The sequence below is a fragment of the Spermophilus citellus genome, assembly GCF_964194105.1.
Source record: "Spermophilus citellus genome assembly, chromosome: 4".
Lineage (NCBI taxonomy): Eukaryota > Metazoa > Chordata > Mammalia > Rodentia > Sciuridae > Spermophilus > Spermophilus citellus.
In genome coordinates, this window is record NC_138185.1 from 63,917,479 (window position 1) to 63,930,817 (window position 13,339).

General features: G+C 40.6%; 1 protein-coding gene across 12 annotated transcripts in view; it reads left to right on the forward strand.

Annotated features, from left to right (window-relative positions):
* The window catches only part of AKAP13 (A-kinase anchoring protein 13), a 351,990-nt gene that overhangs the window by 311,045 nt on the left and 27,606 nt on the right, over positions 1–13,339 (forward strand). For 10 of the 12 annotated variants that reach the window (XM_081292573.1, XM_081292574.1, XM_081292576.1 and 7 more), the window contains 4 exons: positions 7,767–7,879; positions 8,490–8,642; positions 9,473–9,723; positions 13,110–13,235. In XM_081292573.1, coding sequence (XP_081148699.1) covers positions 7,767–7,879; positions 8,490–8,642; positions 9,473–9,723; positions 13,110–13,235 — 643 coding nt within the window. The remainder of the gene's footprint in view (positions 1–7,766; positions 7,880–8,489; positions 8,643–9,472; positions 9,724–13,109; positions 13,236–13,339) is intronic. The other 2 variants (XM_081292572.1, XM_081292577.1) reach the window with 2 other exon arrangements.

Sequence of the window (13,339 nt, forward strand, 5' to 3'; positions counted from 1 at the left end):
GCCTGATCGGCGGATCGCCCCGCGGCTGGAGTCTGCGGCACGCGCTGGGAAGCGGCGAGGTGCCAGAGCGGGGGTGCAGCAATGCGGATTCTGGGGGCTCCTGCCAGCGGTGCAATGGTCGTGCTTAGTGCTGAGTTCTGGCTTTGAGACGGAGGAGAGAAGCGGTCCAGTTCGGTTCTCGACACCGGTCGGACCACGGAGGAGGACAGCGGCCGCCATCTTGGAGAGCTGATGGAATCATCCCTGTTTTCTACTGCTCTCAGCTCATTCAGCTACGGAACAGGTGATTTCAGGCTGGCATTTGCCTGCGTCTCGCAGACAGATCGCTCAGGCTCAGGGCTAGAGAACCTGTGGAGACTACTCCTTGGGGTTCGCTCCTAGTAAAGCGTGCACCGAGCTCTGAGCGGCCGGGTTCTGGTTCCCGGAGCTGCTTTGGCCCAGGGCTGGGGAACCCGCGGAGACTGCGTATTGGAGCCAGCTCCTAGTGGAGCATGCACCGAGCTCGAAGCGGCTGGGTTCTGACTCCCGGAACAGTTTTGGCCCAGGGCTGGGGAACCCGCGGAGACTGCGTCTTTGAGCCTGCTCTCAGCAGAGCGTGCACCGAGCTCAGAGAGCTTGGAGCGGCCGGGCTCTGGCTCCCGGAGCTGCTTTGGCCCAGGGCTGGGGAACCCGCGGAGACTGATCCTTGGAGCCTGCTCCTAGCAGAGAGTGCACCGAGCTCTGAGCGGCCGGGTTCTGGCTCCCGGAGCTGCGTTGGCCCAGGGATGGGGAACCCGCGGAGACTGACTCTTGGAGCCTGCTCCTAGCAGAGCGTGCACCGAGCTCGGGGTGGCCAGGTTCTGGCTCCCGGAGCTGCTTTGGCCCAGGGCTGGGGAACCCATGGAGACTGATTCTTGGAGCCTACTCCTAGCAGAGCGTACACCGAGCTCAGAGCAGCCTGGTTCTGGCTCCCAGTGCCGCTTTGGCTCAGAGGTGGGGAACCCACAGAGACTGCTTCTGGGAACCTGCTCCTAGAAGAGCGTGCACTGAGCTCGGAGCGGCCGGGTTCAGGCTCCCAGAGCTGCTTTGGCCCAGGACTAGGGAACCCGCGGTAACTGCATCTCGGTCCGGGTCCTGCTGGGTTCTGTGGGGGCCAGAAGGGCAGAGTGGAGCTGCCCCCTGCGCCCAGAACAGGCAAAGTGACCCGCCGGCGTGGTATCACGACACCCCAACTGCAACTGGGGCCGAAGAGAGTAGCCGCCCATGCCTGGAACAGGACCAGCGACCCGACGGCGCGGTAGCCAAGTCACCCCATTTGGAGTAGGGGCTGTGCAGAGCCGCCGTCTGAGCCTGCAAGGTAGGCAGACCTGCGACCCACTGGCAGGACAGGCCCAGTAGCCTGCCAGCGTGGTGGACACGTAGCACCCAGGCAGTCACGTCACACTGGTTGGAGTGGGGGTGGAGGAGAGCCACCGCCGGTGTCCGGAAAAGGCCCGGCGACCCGTTGGAGAGGCAGTCAGGTAGCCCCATTTGGAGTGGGGACTTACCAGAACTCCCGCCCGAGCCCGCAAGGTAGGCAGACCTGCGACCCACCGGCGGAACAGGCCTAGAGGCCTGCCAGCGTGGTAGACACGTCACAGCAGTTGGAGTAGGGGCCGAGCAGAGCCGCCGCCCACATCCGGATCAGGACCAACGACCCGAGGGCGTGGTAGTCACGTCACCACAATAGGAGTGGGGGCAGAGCAGAGCCGCCACCCATGCCTGCAGGTTGGGCAGACCTGCGACCGACCAGCGTGGTAGACAGATCACCCTAATTAGAGGAGGAGCACAGCCACTACCCGCCCTGCAAGGGAGATTTTCCAACTATACAAGAGCAATATAAATAAATAGGGGGAAAATTTCAAAAACACAAAAGTTTCACCAAGCAGAAAGAAACGCGAGCAGTATGAAAAGACAAGGAAAGAAAGGACCACAAGCAATGCAGGTCAACTCAACTTTAGAAGAGGTAATAGCTGCAACAGATGGAATGTCAGATAAAGAGTTCAGGATATACACGCTTCAGATGATCTGGAGTATCAAGGAAGACATGAGACAGCAAAATCAGACAATGAAAGATCACTTTGACAAGGAATTACATAAACAAATCCAGGAAGCAAAAGATCAATTACACAGGGAGATAGAGGTAATAAAAAACAAACAAATAGAAATCCTAGAAATGCAGGAAGCAATAAACCAACTTAAAAACTCAATTGAGAATACTACCATCAGAGTAGATCACTTAGAAGATAGAACATCAGACAGTGAAGACAAAGTATTTCAACTTGAAAAGAACATAGACAGCTCAGCAAGACTGCTAAGACACCATGAGCAGAACATCCAAGAAATATGGGATAACATTAAAAGACCAAACTTAAGAGTCATTGGGATACAGGAAGGCACAGAGCTCCAAACCAAAGGAATAAACAATCTATTCAATGAAATAATACGAGAAAACTTCCCAGACTTGAAGAATGAGACAGAATCCCAAATCCTAGAAGCCTACAGGACGCCGAATGTGCAAAATCATAAGAGATCCACACCTAGACACATTATAATGAAGATGCCCAACATACAGAATAAGGAGAGAATTTTAAAAGCTACAAGAGAAAGGAAGCAGATTACATTTAGGGGTAAACCAATCAGGATAACAGCTGATATCTCAACACAGACTCTGAAAGCTAGAAGATCCTGGAATAACATATTTCAAACACTGAAAGAAAATGGGTTCCAACCAAGAATCGTGTATCCGGTGAAATTAAGCTTCAGGATGGAACATGAAATTAAAACCTTCCACGATAAACAAAAGTTAAAAGAATTTGCAGCTAGAAAACCATCTCTTCAAAAAATCCTTGGCAAAACATTACAGGAAGAGGAAATGGAAAATACCAATGAAAACCAACAGTGGGAGGTAGGACAGTAAAGGGGGGAAAGTAATGAAAGAGGAAAACAAATCAGGTTTAGTAATATTAATAAACAAATATGGCTGGAAGAACAAACCATATCTCAATAATAACCCTAAATGTTAATGGCTTAAACTCACCAATTAAGAGACACAGGCTAGTTGAATGGATCACAAAACAAGACCCAACAATATGCTGCCTACAGGAGACGCATTTGATAGGAAAAGACATACATAGACTGAAGGTAAAAGGTTGGGAAAAATCATATCACTCATATGGACTGCGGAAACAAGCAGGAGTGTCCATACTCATATCTAATAAAATAGATTTCAAGCCAAAGTTAATCAAAAGGGATAAAGAGGGACACTGCATACTGCTCAAGGGAACCATATACCAACAAAACATAACAATCATAAATATATATGCCCCGAACAATGGTGCAGATATGTTCATCAAGCAAACTCTTCTCAAGTTCAAGAGTCTAATAGACCACCATACAATAATCATGGGAGACTTCAGCACACCTCTCTCACCACTGGACAGATCTTCCAAACAAAAGTTAAATAAGGAACCTATAGAACTCAATACCACAATTAATAACCTAGACTTAATTGACATATATAGAATATACCACCCAACATCAAGCAGTTACACTTTTTTCTCAGCAGCACATGGATACTTCTCAAAAATAGATCATATATTATGTCACAGGGCAACTCTTGGACAATATAAAGGAGTAGAGATAATACCATGCATCTTATCTGATCATAATGGAAGGAAACTGAAAATCAACGACAAAAGAAGGAAAGAAAAATCAGGCATCACTTGGAGAATGAACAATAGGTTACTGAATGATCAATGGGTTTTAGAAGACATCAAGGAGGAAATTAAAAACTTCTTAGAGTTAAATGAAAACACAGACACAACATATCGGAATCTATGGGACACATTGAAAGCAGTTCTAAGAGGAAAATTCATTGCTTGGAGTTCATTCCTTAAAAAAAGAAAAAACCAACAAATAAATGATCTCATACTTCCTCTCAAAATCCTAGAAAAAGAAGAGCAAAACAACAGCAAAAGAAGTAGAAAGGGGCTGGGGATGTGGCTCAAGCGGTAGCGCGCTTGCCTGGCATGCGTGCGGCCCGGGTTCGATCCTCAGCACCACATACAAAGATGTTGTGTCCGCCGAGAACTAAAAAATAAATATTAAAAATTCTCTCTCTCTCTCTCTCTCTCTCTCTCTCTCTCCCCCCCCCCTCTCACTCTCTCTTAAAAAAAAAAAAAGAAGTAGAAGGCAAGAAATAATTAAAATCAGAGCTGAAATTAATGAAATTGAAACAAAAGAAACAATTGAAAAAATTGACAAAACTAAAAGTTGGTTCTTTGAAAAAATAAATAAAATCGACAGACCCTTAGCCATGCTAAGGAACAGAAGAAGGGAGAGAACTCACATTACTAGCATACGGGATGAAAAAGGCAATATCACAACAGACACTTCAGAAATACAGAAGATAATCAGAAATTATTTTGAATCCTTATGCTCCAATAAAATAGAAGATAGTGAAGGCATCAATAAATTTCTTAAGTCATATGATCTGCCCAGATTGAGTCAGGAGGATATAGACAACCTATACAGACCAATAACAATAGAGGAAATAGAAGAAACCATCAAAAGACTACCAACTAAGAAAAGCCCAGGACCGGATGGGTATACAGCAGAGTTTTACAAAACCTTTAAAGAGGAACTAACACCAATACTTTTCAAGCTATTTCAGGAAATAGAAAAAGAGGGAGAACTTCCAAATACATTCTACGAGGCCAACATCACCCTGATACCTAAACCAGACAAAGACACTTCAAAGAAAGAAAACTACAGACCAATATCTCTAATGAACCTATATGTAAAAATCCTCAATAAAATTCTGGTGAATCGGATTCAAAAACATATCAAAAAAATTATACACCATGATCAAGTAGGATTCATCCCTGGGATGCAAGGCTGGTTCAATATACGGAAATCAATAAATGTTATTCACCACATCAATAGACTTAAAAATAAGAACCATATGATCATCTCGATAGATGCAGAAAAATCATTCGACAAAGTACAGCATCCCCTTATGTTCAAAACTCTAGAAAAATTAGGGATAACAGGATCATACCTCAACAGTGTAAAAGCAATCTATGATAAGCCACAGGCCAGCATCATTCTGAATGGAGAAAAATTGAAGTCATTCCCTCTAAAATCTGGAACAAGACAGGGTTGCCCTCTCTCACCACTTCTGTTCAACATAGTCCTCGAAACACTGGCCAGAGCAATTAGACAGACGAAAGAAATTAAAGGCATAAAAATAGGAAAAGAAGAACTTAAATTATCACTATTTGCAGATGACATGATTTTATACCTAGCAGACCCAAAAGGGTCTACAAAGAAACTATTAGAGCTAATAAATGAATTCAGCAAAGTGGCAGGATATAAAATCAACACGCATAAATCAAATGCATTTCTGTATATCAGCGACAAATCCTCTGAAACAGAAATGAGGACAACTACTCCATTCACAATATCCCCCAAAAAATAAAATACTTGGGAATCAACCTAACAAAAGAGGTGAAAGACTTATACAATGAAAACTACAGAACCCTAAAGAGAGAAGTAGAAGAAGATCTTAGAAGATGGAAAATATACCCTGTTCATGGATAGGCAGAACTAACATCATCAAAATGGCGATATTACCAAAAGTTCTCTATAAGTTCAATGCAATGCCAATCAAAATCCCAACAGCATTTCTTGTAGAAATAGATAAAACAATCATGAAATTCATATGCAAAAATAAAAGACCCAGAATAGCAAAAACAATGCTAAGCAGGAAGTGTGAATCAGGGGGTATAGCGATACCAGACTTCAAACTATACTACAGAGCAATAGTAACAAAAAGAGCATGGTACTGGTACCAAAACAGGCGGGTGGACCAATGGTACAGAATAGAGGACACAGTAACCAATCCACAAAACTACAACTATCTTATATTTGATAAAGGGGCTAAAAGCATGCAATGGAGGAAGGATAGCATCTTCAACAAATGGTGCTGGGAAAACTGGAAATCCATTTGCATCAAAATGAAACTGAATCCCTTTCTCTTGCCATGCACAAAAGTTAACTCAAAATGGATCAAGGAGCTCGATATTAAATCAGAGACACAGCGTCTGATAGAAGAAAAAGTTGGCTATGATCTACATACTGTGGGGTCGGGCTCCAAATTCCTCAATAGGACACCCATGGCGCAAGAGTTAACAACTAGAATGAACAAATGGGACTTACTCAAACTAAAAAATTTTTTCTCAGCAAAAGAAACAATAAGAGATGTAAACAGGGAGCCTACATCTTGGGAACAAATCTTTACTCCTCACACTTCAGATAGAGCCCTAATATCCAGAGTATACAAAGAACTCAGAGAATTAGACAATAAGATAACAAATAACCCAATCAACAAATGGGCCAAGGACCTGAACAGACACTTCTCAGAGGAAGACATACAATCAATCAATAAGTACATGAAAAAATGCTCACCATCGCTAGCAGTCAGAGAAATGCAAATCAAAACCACCCTAAGATACCATCTCAGTCTAGTAAGATTGGCAGCCATTATGAAGTCCAACAACAACAAGTGCTGGAGAGGATGTGGGGGAAAAGGGTACACTTGTTCATTGTTGGTGGGACTGAAAATTGGTGCAGCCAATTTGGAAAGCAGTATGGAGATTTCTTGGAAAGCTGGGAATGGAACCACCATTTGACCCAGCTATTCCCCTTCTCGGTCTATTCACTAAAGACCTAATAAGAGCATGCTACAGGGACACTGCTACATCGATGTTCATAGCAGCACAATTCACGATAGCAAGATTGTGGAACCAACCTAGATGCCCTTCAATAGATGAATGGATAAAAAAAATGTGGCATTTGTACACAATGGAGTATTACTCTGCATTAAATAATGACAAAATCATAGAATTTGGAGGGAAATGGATGGCATTAGAGCAGATTATGCTAAGTGAAGCTAGCCAATCCTTAAAAAACAAATGCCAAATGACTTCTTTGATATAAGGGGAGTAACCAAGGACAGGGTAGGGACGAAGAGCTTGAGTAGAAGATCAACATTAAACAGGGGTGAGAGGTGGGAGGGAAAGGGAGAGAGAAGGGAAATTGCATGGAAATGGAAGGTGATCCTCAGGGTTATACAAAATTACATATAAGAGGAAATGAGGGGTAAGAGAAGAATAATACAAGTGGAAGAAATGATTTACAGTAGAGGGGGTAGAGAGAGAAGAGGAGAGGGGAAGGGAGGGGAGGGGAGGGGGGATAGTAGAGAATAGGATAGACAGCAGAATACATCAGACACTAGAATGGTAATATGTAAATCAATGGAAGTGTAACTGATGTGATAAAGCAATCTGTATACGGGGTAAAAATGGGAGTTCATAACCCACTTGAATCAAACTGTGAAATATGATATATTAAGAACTATGTAATGTTTTGAACGACCAACAATAAAAAAAATTTAAAAAATTTCTTATATAATATGTACATGATATGAGTGAAGAAAGTTTTCTTTGCTGATTATCATTTAAATAAAAAAAAGAAGTCTCAAAGAGTTGAAAAGTTTTATGTTTGCAAGGATATTAAATGCTACCAAACTTTAAGAATAGTGTTGTTGCTCTGTGCCTGGTGTAAGTAATTGGTCTTTAGTCACTGTAGAACTTACAAGCAGCTATCGTTTTAGAATTTTTCAGGTACTTCTTTAAGTGTGTGAACACTGCTATTTGATAGAATGTACTTCTTTTTGTCCCCAGAGTTGGCAATGATGAGAGCATGTCCAACACCTGGAAATTCCTGTCTCATTCAACAGACTCACTGAATAAGATCAGCAAGGTCAATGAGTCAACAGAATCACTTACTGATGAGGGTAAGAGGAAGTTGTGGCCTGTATTATATGCCTCTGTAGAGTATATGCCTCTGTAGAGAATGTGCCTTTACATAGAACACCATTATTAATAGTGCCTACCTCTTCCTTACCGTGTGAAGCTTCTCTAAATTTGTCTGTAAAGCATTAAATGCATTAAAATGAATTGGTAATCACCCTTAACCAGTTGTTAATTGTGCCATTGACTTTAAATGTGGGCATACCCTTGTGTGGAGAAATGACTTTTCTTCCCTAGTCTTTTGTGCACTATTAGTTCTAGCTCTCTTGGCATGATAAGCTTACTTTATTAAACCTGTAAAGGTAGCAGATCCCTTCCAGTTCCTGCTTCATGTGGGAATCATCTCTTATTCATATGTTTGATTTATATTTTATTTATCTTTTTTAACCAGTCTTGAATGTAGAGTCTGAGTCACTCCCAAGTAGGACATTGATTATTTTCTAGAACCAGGATATGCTCTCCATGAAGAACTCCTGTGTTAATGTGTTAATTTGTTTCTTAAGAAATCATTTATCAACCTAAGAATTATCCAACCTAGGCTTTTTAGAGGTCACAGACTCAAGATTCTAATATTAATTTTTTTTATATTTTGAGGAGTAGGTACAGACATGAATGAAGGACAGCTAATGGGAGACTTTGAGATTGATTCCAAACAGCTAGAAGCAGAGTCTTGGAGTCGGATAGTGGATGGCAAGTTTCTGAAACAGCAAAAGAAAGATGTGGTCAAACGGCAAGAAGTGATTTATGGTGAGATTCTTCATTTGCTCTGCTAACATTTGATTTGCATTGTTCAACATTTTTAAACTATTGATTTGACAGGCTGTGGAAAAATCAACTTTTGATTTTTAAGATTTTAAAGATTTCCTTTAAAAACTTTGAGGTACACAAACAAGTTCTTATTTGTATCCTTTTCTTCCTTTGCCCTATTCTATTTCTTTTTCATTTTCTTGAGTGTTTTATTTATATATGAGTGCTCAGTTGCACAGCAGTCCTAGGAAGAGATCTCTTATGAAAGTGCAGTTTTGAGCCAAGCATGGTAGCACATCCTTGTAATCCCAGCAGCTCAGGAGGCTGAGGCAGGAGGATCACAAGTTCAAATCCAGCCTCAGCAACTTAGTGAGGCCCTAAGCAATTTAGCAAGGCCTTGTCTCATAATAAAAAATTAAAAGGTCTGGGAAGGTGGCTCAGTGGTAAATGCCCCTGGCTTCAATTCCCACTACCAAAAAAAAAAAAAAAGGAGAAAGTGCAGTTTTGTTCCTCAGCTACACTTGAAAGTAGAAGAAATATAAGTTGTTTATAGAGAACAGAAACAGTCATTTATGAGAGGTGCTGAATCCAGTGAAGCATTCTTGGTGTAACCCGTACTTAAGTATACCTGTCATCAGAAAATAGTGTTGGGTAATGTGAAAAGTGGAGGATTAAGATGAGAAAACCTTAGGGAAAATACAGCTATTGAGCCAGTTTTAAAGTTTAAATTGAATTCCAAAATAACCTTATGACTGTAGCAGCTGATCTTTGAAGGACAATGCTCATTTAAATTAAAAATAAAAATTGTTGATTTCTGTCCTCCTTCCCAGAGTTAATGCAGACAGAGTTCCATCACATCCGAACTCTCAAGATAATGAGTGATGTGTACAGTCGGGGGATGATGACAGATCTGCTCTTTGAGCAGCAGATGGTGGAAAAGCTGTTTCCCTGTTTGGATGAGCTGATTGGTATCCATAGCCAGTTCTTTCAGAGGATTCTGGAGCGGAAGAAGGAGTCTGTGGTGGATAAAAGTGAAAAGAACTTTCTTATCAAGAGGATAGGGGATGTGCTTGTAAATCAGGTGAGCCACGGGAAGGGTCTCTGGTTCTTCTCACTTGTTATGAGGGGGAAAAGTGAAGCCTCGGGGCTCAGGAACCATACATTCACATCTCAGTTCTGCCTTTTACCTGTGTAAGCTTAGGAAAGTTAATCTCTCTGAGCCTTGATTTCCTTTTCTATAAAAAAGAACAATAGGGATTCTCTGCTTTGCTATTTAAAAAAGTTAAAGGGAAATATCTGTATGTATGTGTGTGTGATATATAGATAAATATGTTATATATTAGTACCTAACACACAGTAGATAACACAGTAAAAAAGAGTTGGAAATCAAAGAAAACTTATTGGAAGTCTTCACCTTTGCCCTCTGACTAATCTCATTTACCAAAAAAAAAAAAAAAAAAAAAAAAACGGCTGAACATAGAAAATTGAAGAAGAGACTCTCTGTGAAATACATAACTAAAATATGTATTGTTGATATTTTTATCATAGTGGTATGGTTTCACTCCAACTCTAAGAAAATTTATCTAAAAGTTATTTTGATACTTGCAGATGTATTTGTCAAAAGCAGCTATTAATGGTTTGTTCAGAAAATTTTCTTGAAAAAAATAAAACTTACAGGTATAACACAGTACAATTAGTATTTTTTCCCCCAGCAAATCTCTGCTTTTGTGCAGGAACAGAGGCTTAATTGCTGGAACATTTGTCTGAGAATTAGAAATTTGTCTTTTCCTTGTATTAGCCCATCCTGCTCATTTCACTAATTCATTATTGTGTTCATTCATTCTTGAAGTATTTACTGAGCATCTGGTAAATACACAGATATGTTAAACATGACTTGGACCTCTGCCTCAGGGAACTGCTATTCTAGAAGTAAAAATAGGCGTGTTGTGAAATAAATGCAAATCTAGTGTGGCAGATTTGCATATTGAACAGGGCATCTGCAACAGAGCCTTCCAGTCATTTTCCATTCCACTCTTTCTGCCTTACCTCTCTGCCTTTAAGGCCTTCAACAGGCAATTCACCTAACCTTGACTTATATTATCATTTGTAGCTCCTTACATTTATATACATCCCCTAGTAAGATCATTGACACTGGGATTGAAACCATAGTACTGGTGTCTATTTCTGTGCACCAGTGCTGGATTTTATTTTTTAGGGCAGTTGTTTTAGGGTATAAGTAAATAATGATCTTTCTGCTGGTTTCTCCATTGGTAAGTGGGGATAGGAAAAACTACCCTGAGTCCTTTTCAAAAAAAATTTTTTTTTTAATATGGTGCTGAGGATTGAACCCAGGGTCTTGCACGTGCAAGGCAAGCCCTCTACTACTGAGCCATAATCCATGCCCCAAATTCTTTTTTTTTTTTTTTTTTTGTATAGTGCTGGGTATTGAACCAAGGGCCTTATGCATGCAAGGCAAGCACGCTGCCAACTGAGCTATAGCCCCAGTCTGCTTTTCAGATTTTTTTGGTAAAGTGTAATATGTCTGGAGATTTTTAGTGCATGGAAATCAGTGCTTAGCATGAATTAGATAGACACCTTACAAAAATTCACTGATTTACCCCAAGGTGAACATTACTTCAGATGGATCTTTGAGATTGCACAGATTTGGGAATTATTTAAGGGTATGCAGGTTTATTAAAACTGCTTACCTGAAGTAAAAGTATCTCATGAAGAAAAACCCAGCCCTTATCTTAAATTAAGGAGGTCAAAGTTTTAAGACATGAAATGCATTTTTAAATCATGAAAATGTAAGTTTTATTCAGATAAAATTCTTATTCTGTAACAATCCACCCATTTAAAATGTGAAGCTAAATTGTTTTTAGTATATTCAGAGTTGTATAACCACCATCACAGTGAATTTTAAAACATTTTATCATTCCAGAAAGAAACCCCATACTCATTAGTAGTTGCTCCCTTTCACACAAAAACATCAAATTGCCCTAATCCTAGGTAACTGCTAATATATTTTCTCTTGCCTCTTCTGGACATTTTTGTATAAACATAATAAAACAATATGTGGCCCTTCATGACTGGCTTGGAATGGAACCACCATTTGACCCAGCTATTCCCCTTCTTGGTCTATTCCCTAAAGACCTAAAAAGAGCATGCTACAGGGACACTGCTACATCGATGTTCATAGCAGCACAATTCACAATAGCAAGACTGTGGAACCAACCTAGATGCCCTTCAATAGATGAATGGATAAAAAAAATGTGGCATTTGTACACAATGGAGTATTACTCTGCATTAAAAAATGACAAAATCATAGAAAATGGAGGGAAATGGATGGCATTAGTGCAGATTATGCTAAGTGAAGCCAGCCAATCCCTAAAAAACAAATGCCAAATGTCTTCTTTGATATAAGGAGAGTAACTAAGGACAGAGTAGGGACTAAGAGCATGAGAAGAAGATTAACATTAAACAGGGATGAGAGGTGGGAGGGAAAGGGAGAGAGAAGGGAAATTGCATGGAAATGGAAGGAGACCCTCAGGGTTATACAAAATTACATACAAGAGGAAGTGAGGGGAAAAGGAAAAATAATACAAGGGGGAGAAATGAATTACAGTAGAGGGGGCAGAGAGAAGAGAGGAGGGGAGGGGAGGGGGGATAGTAGAGGATAGGAAAGGCAGCAGAATACAACAGACACTAGTATGGCAATATGTAAATCAATGGAAGTGTAACTGATGTGATTCTGCAATCTGTATACGGGGTAAAAATGGGAGTTCATAACCCACTTGAATCAAAGTGTGAAATATGATATGTCAAGAACTATGTAATGTTTTGAACAACCAACAATAAAAAAAATAAAAAAAGATTATTCAGAATTGTAGCGTGTAATAGTACTTTGTTGCTTTTTATGACTGAATGATATTTCATTGTATGGATACCATGTTTTATTTATTTTATCTACTGATGGACATTCTTTTTACTATTTGGGGGCTATTATGAATGATGTTGCTATGAGCATTTGTGCATAAGTTTGTTTTTTTTTTAAAGAGAGAGAGAGAAAAGAGAGAGAATTTTCTAATATTTATTTTTCAGTTTTCGGCAGACACAACATCTTTATTTCATTTTTATGTGGTGCTGAGGATCGAACCCAGCGCCCCGTGCATGCCAGGCGAACGCATTACCACTTGAGCCACATCCCCAGCCCTGTGCATAAGTTTTTATGTAGATGTACGTTTTCATTTCTCTTGGGTATACACCTAGGAGTAGAAGTAGTAGGTCTCATGAAAGCTCTGTGTTTGACCTTTAATGGAGTGCCAAACCATTTTCCAGAGCTGCTGTCAATTTATCTTTAAGGGGAATTTATGAGAAAGCATTCTTAGCTTTTACAAATGGACTGGAAACTTTTTACAGGATGATCCCCTGAGATAGAGCATAACCGTTATTCTCTTTCCTCTGCAGTTTTCGGGTGAGAATGCAGAACGCTTAAAGAAGACATATGGCAAGTTTTGTGGGCAACACAACCAATCCGTAAACTACTTCAAAGATCTTTATACAAAGGATAAGCGTTTTCAGGCCTTTGTAAAGGTATTGTTGTGAAACATGAAAATCTGCATCAAGAGCAATACATCACTGTCAGTTTTAGCTGCAGTCTTCCTTGTGCAGAAGTTCCTAACAGTTTGTTTACTCCC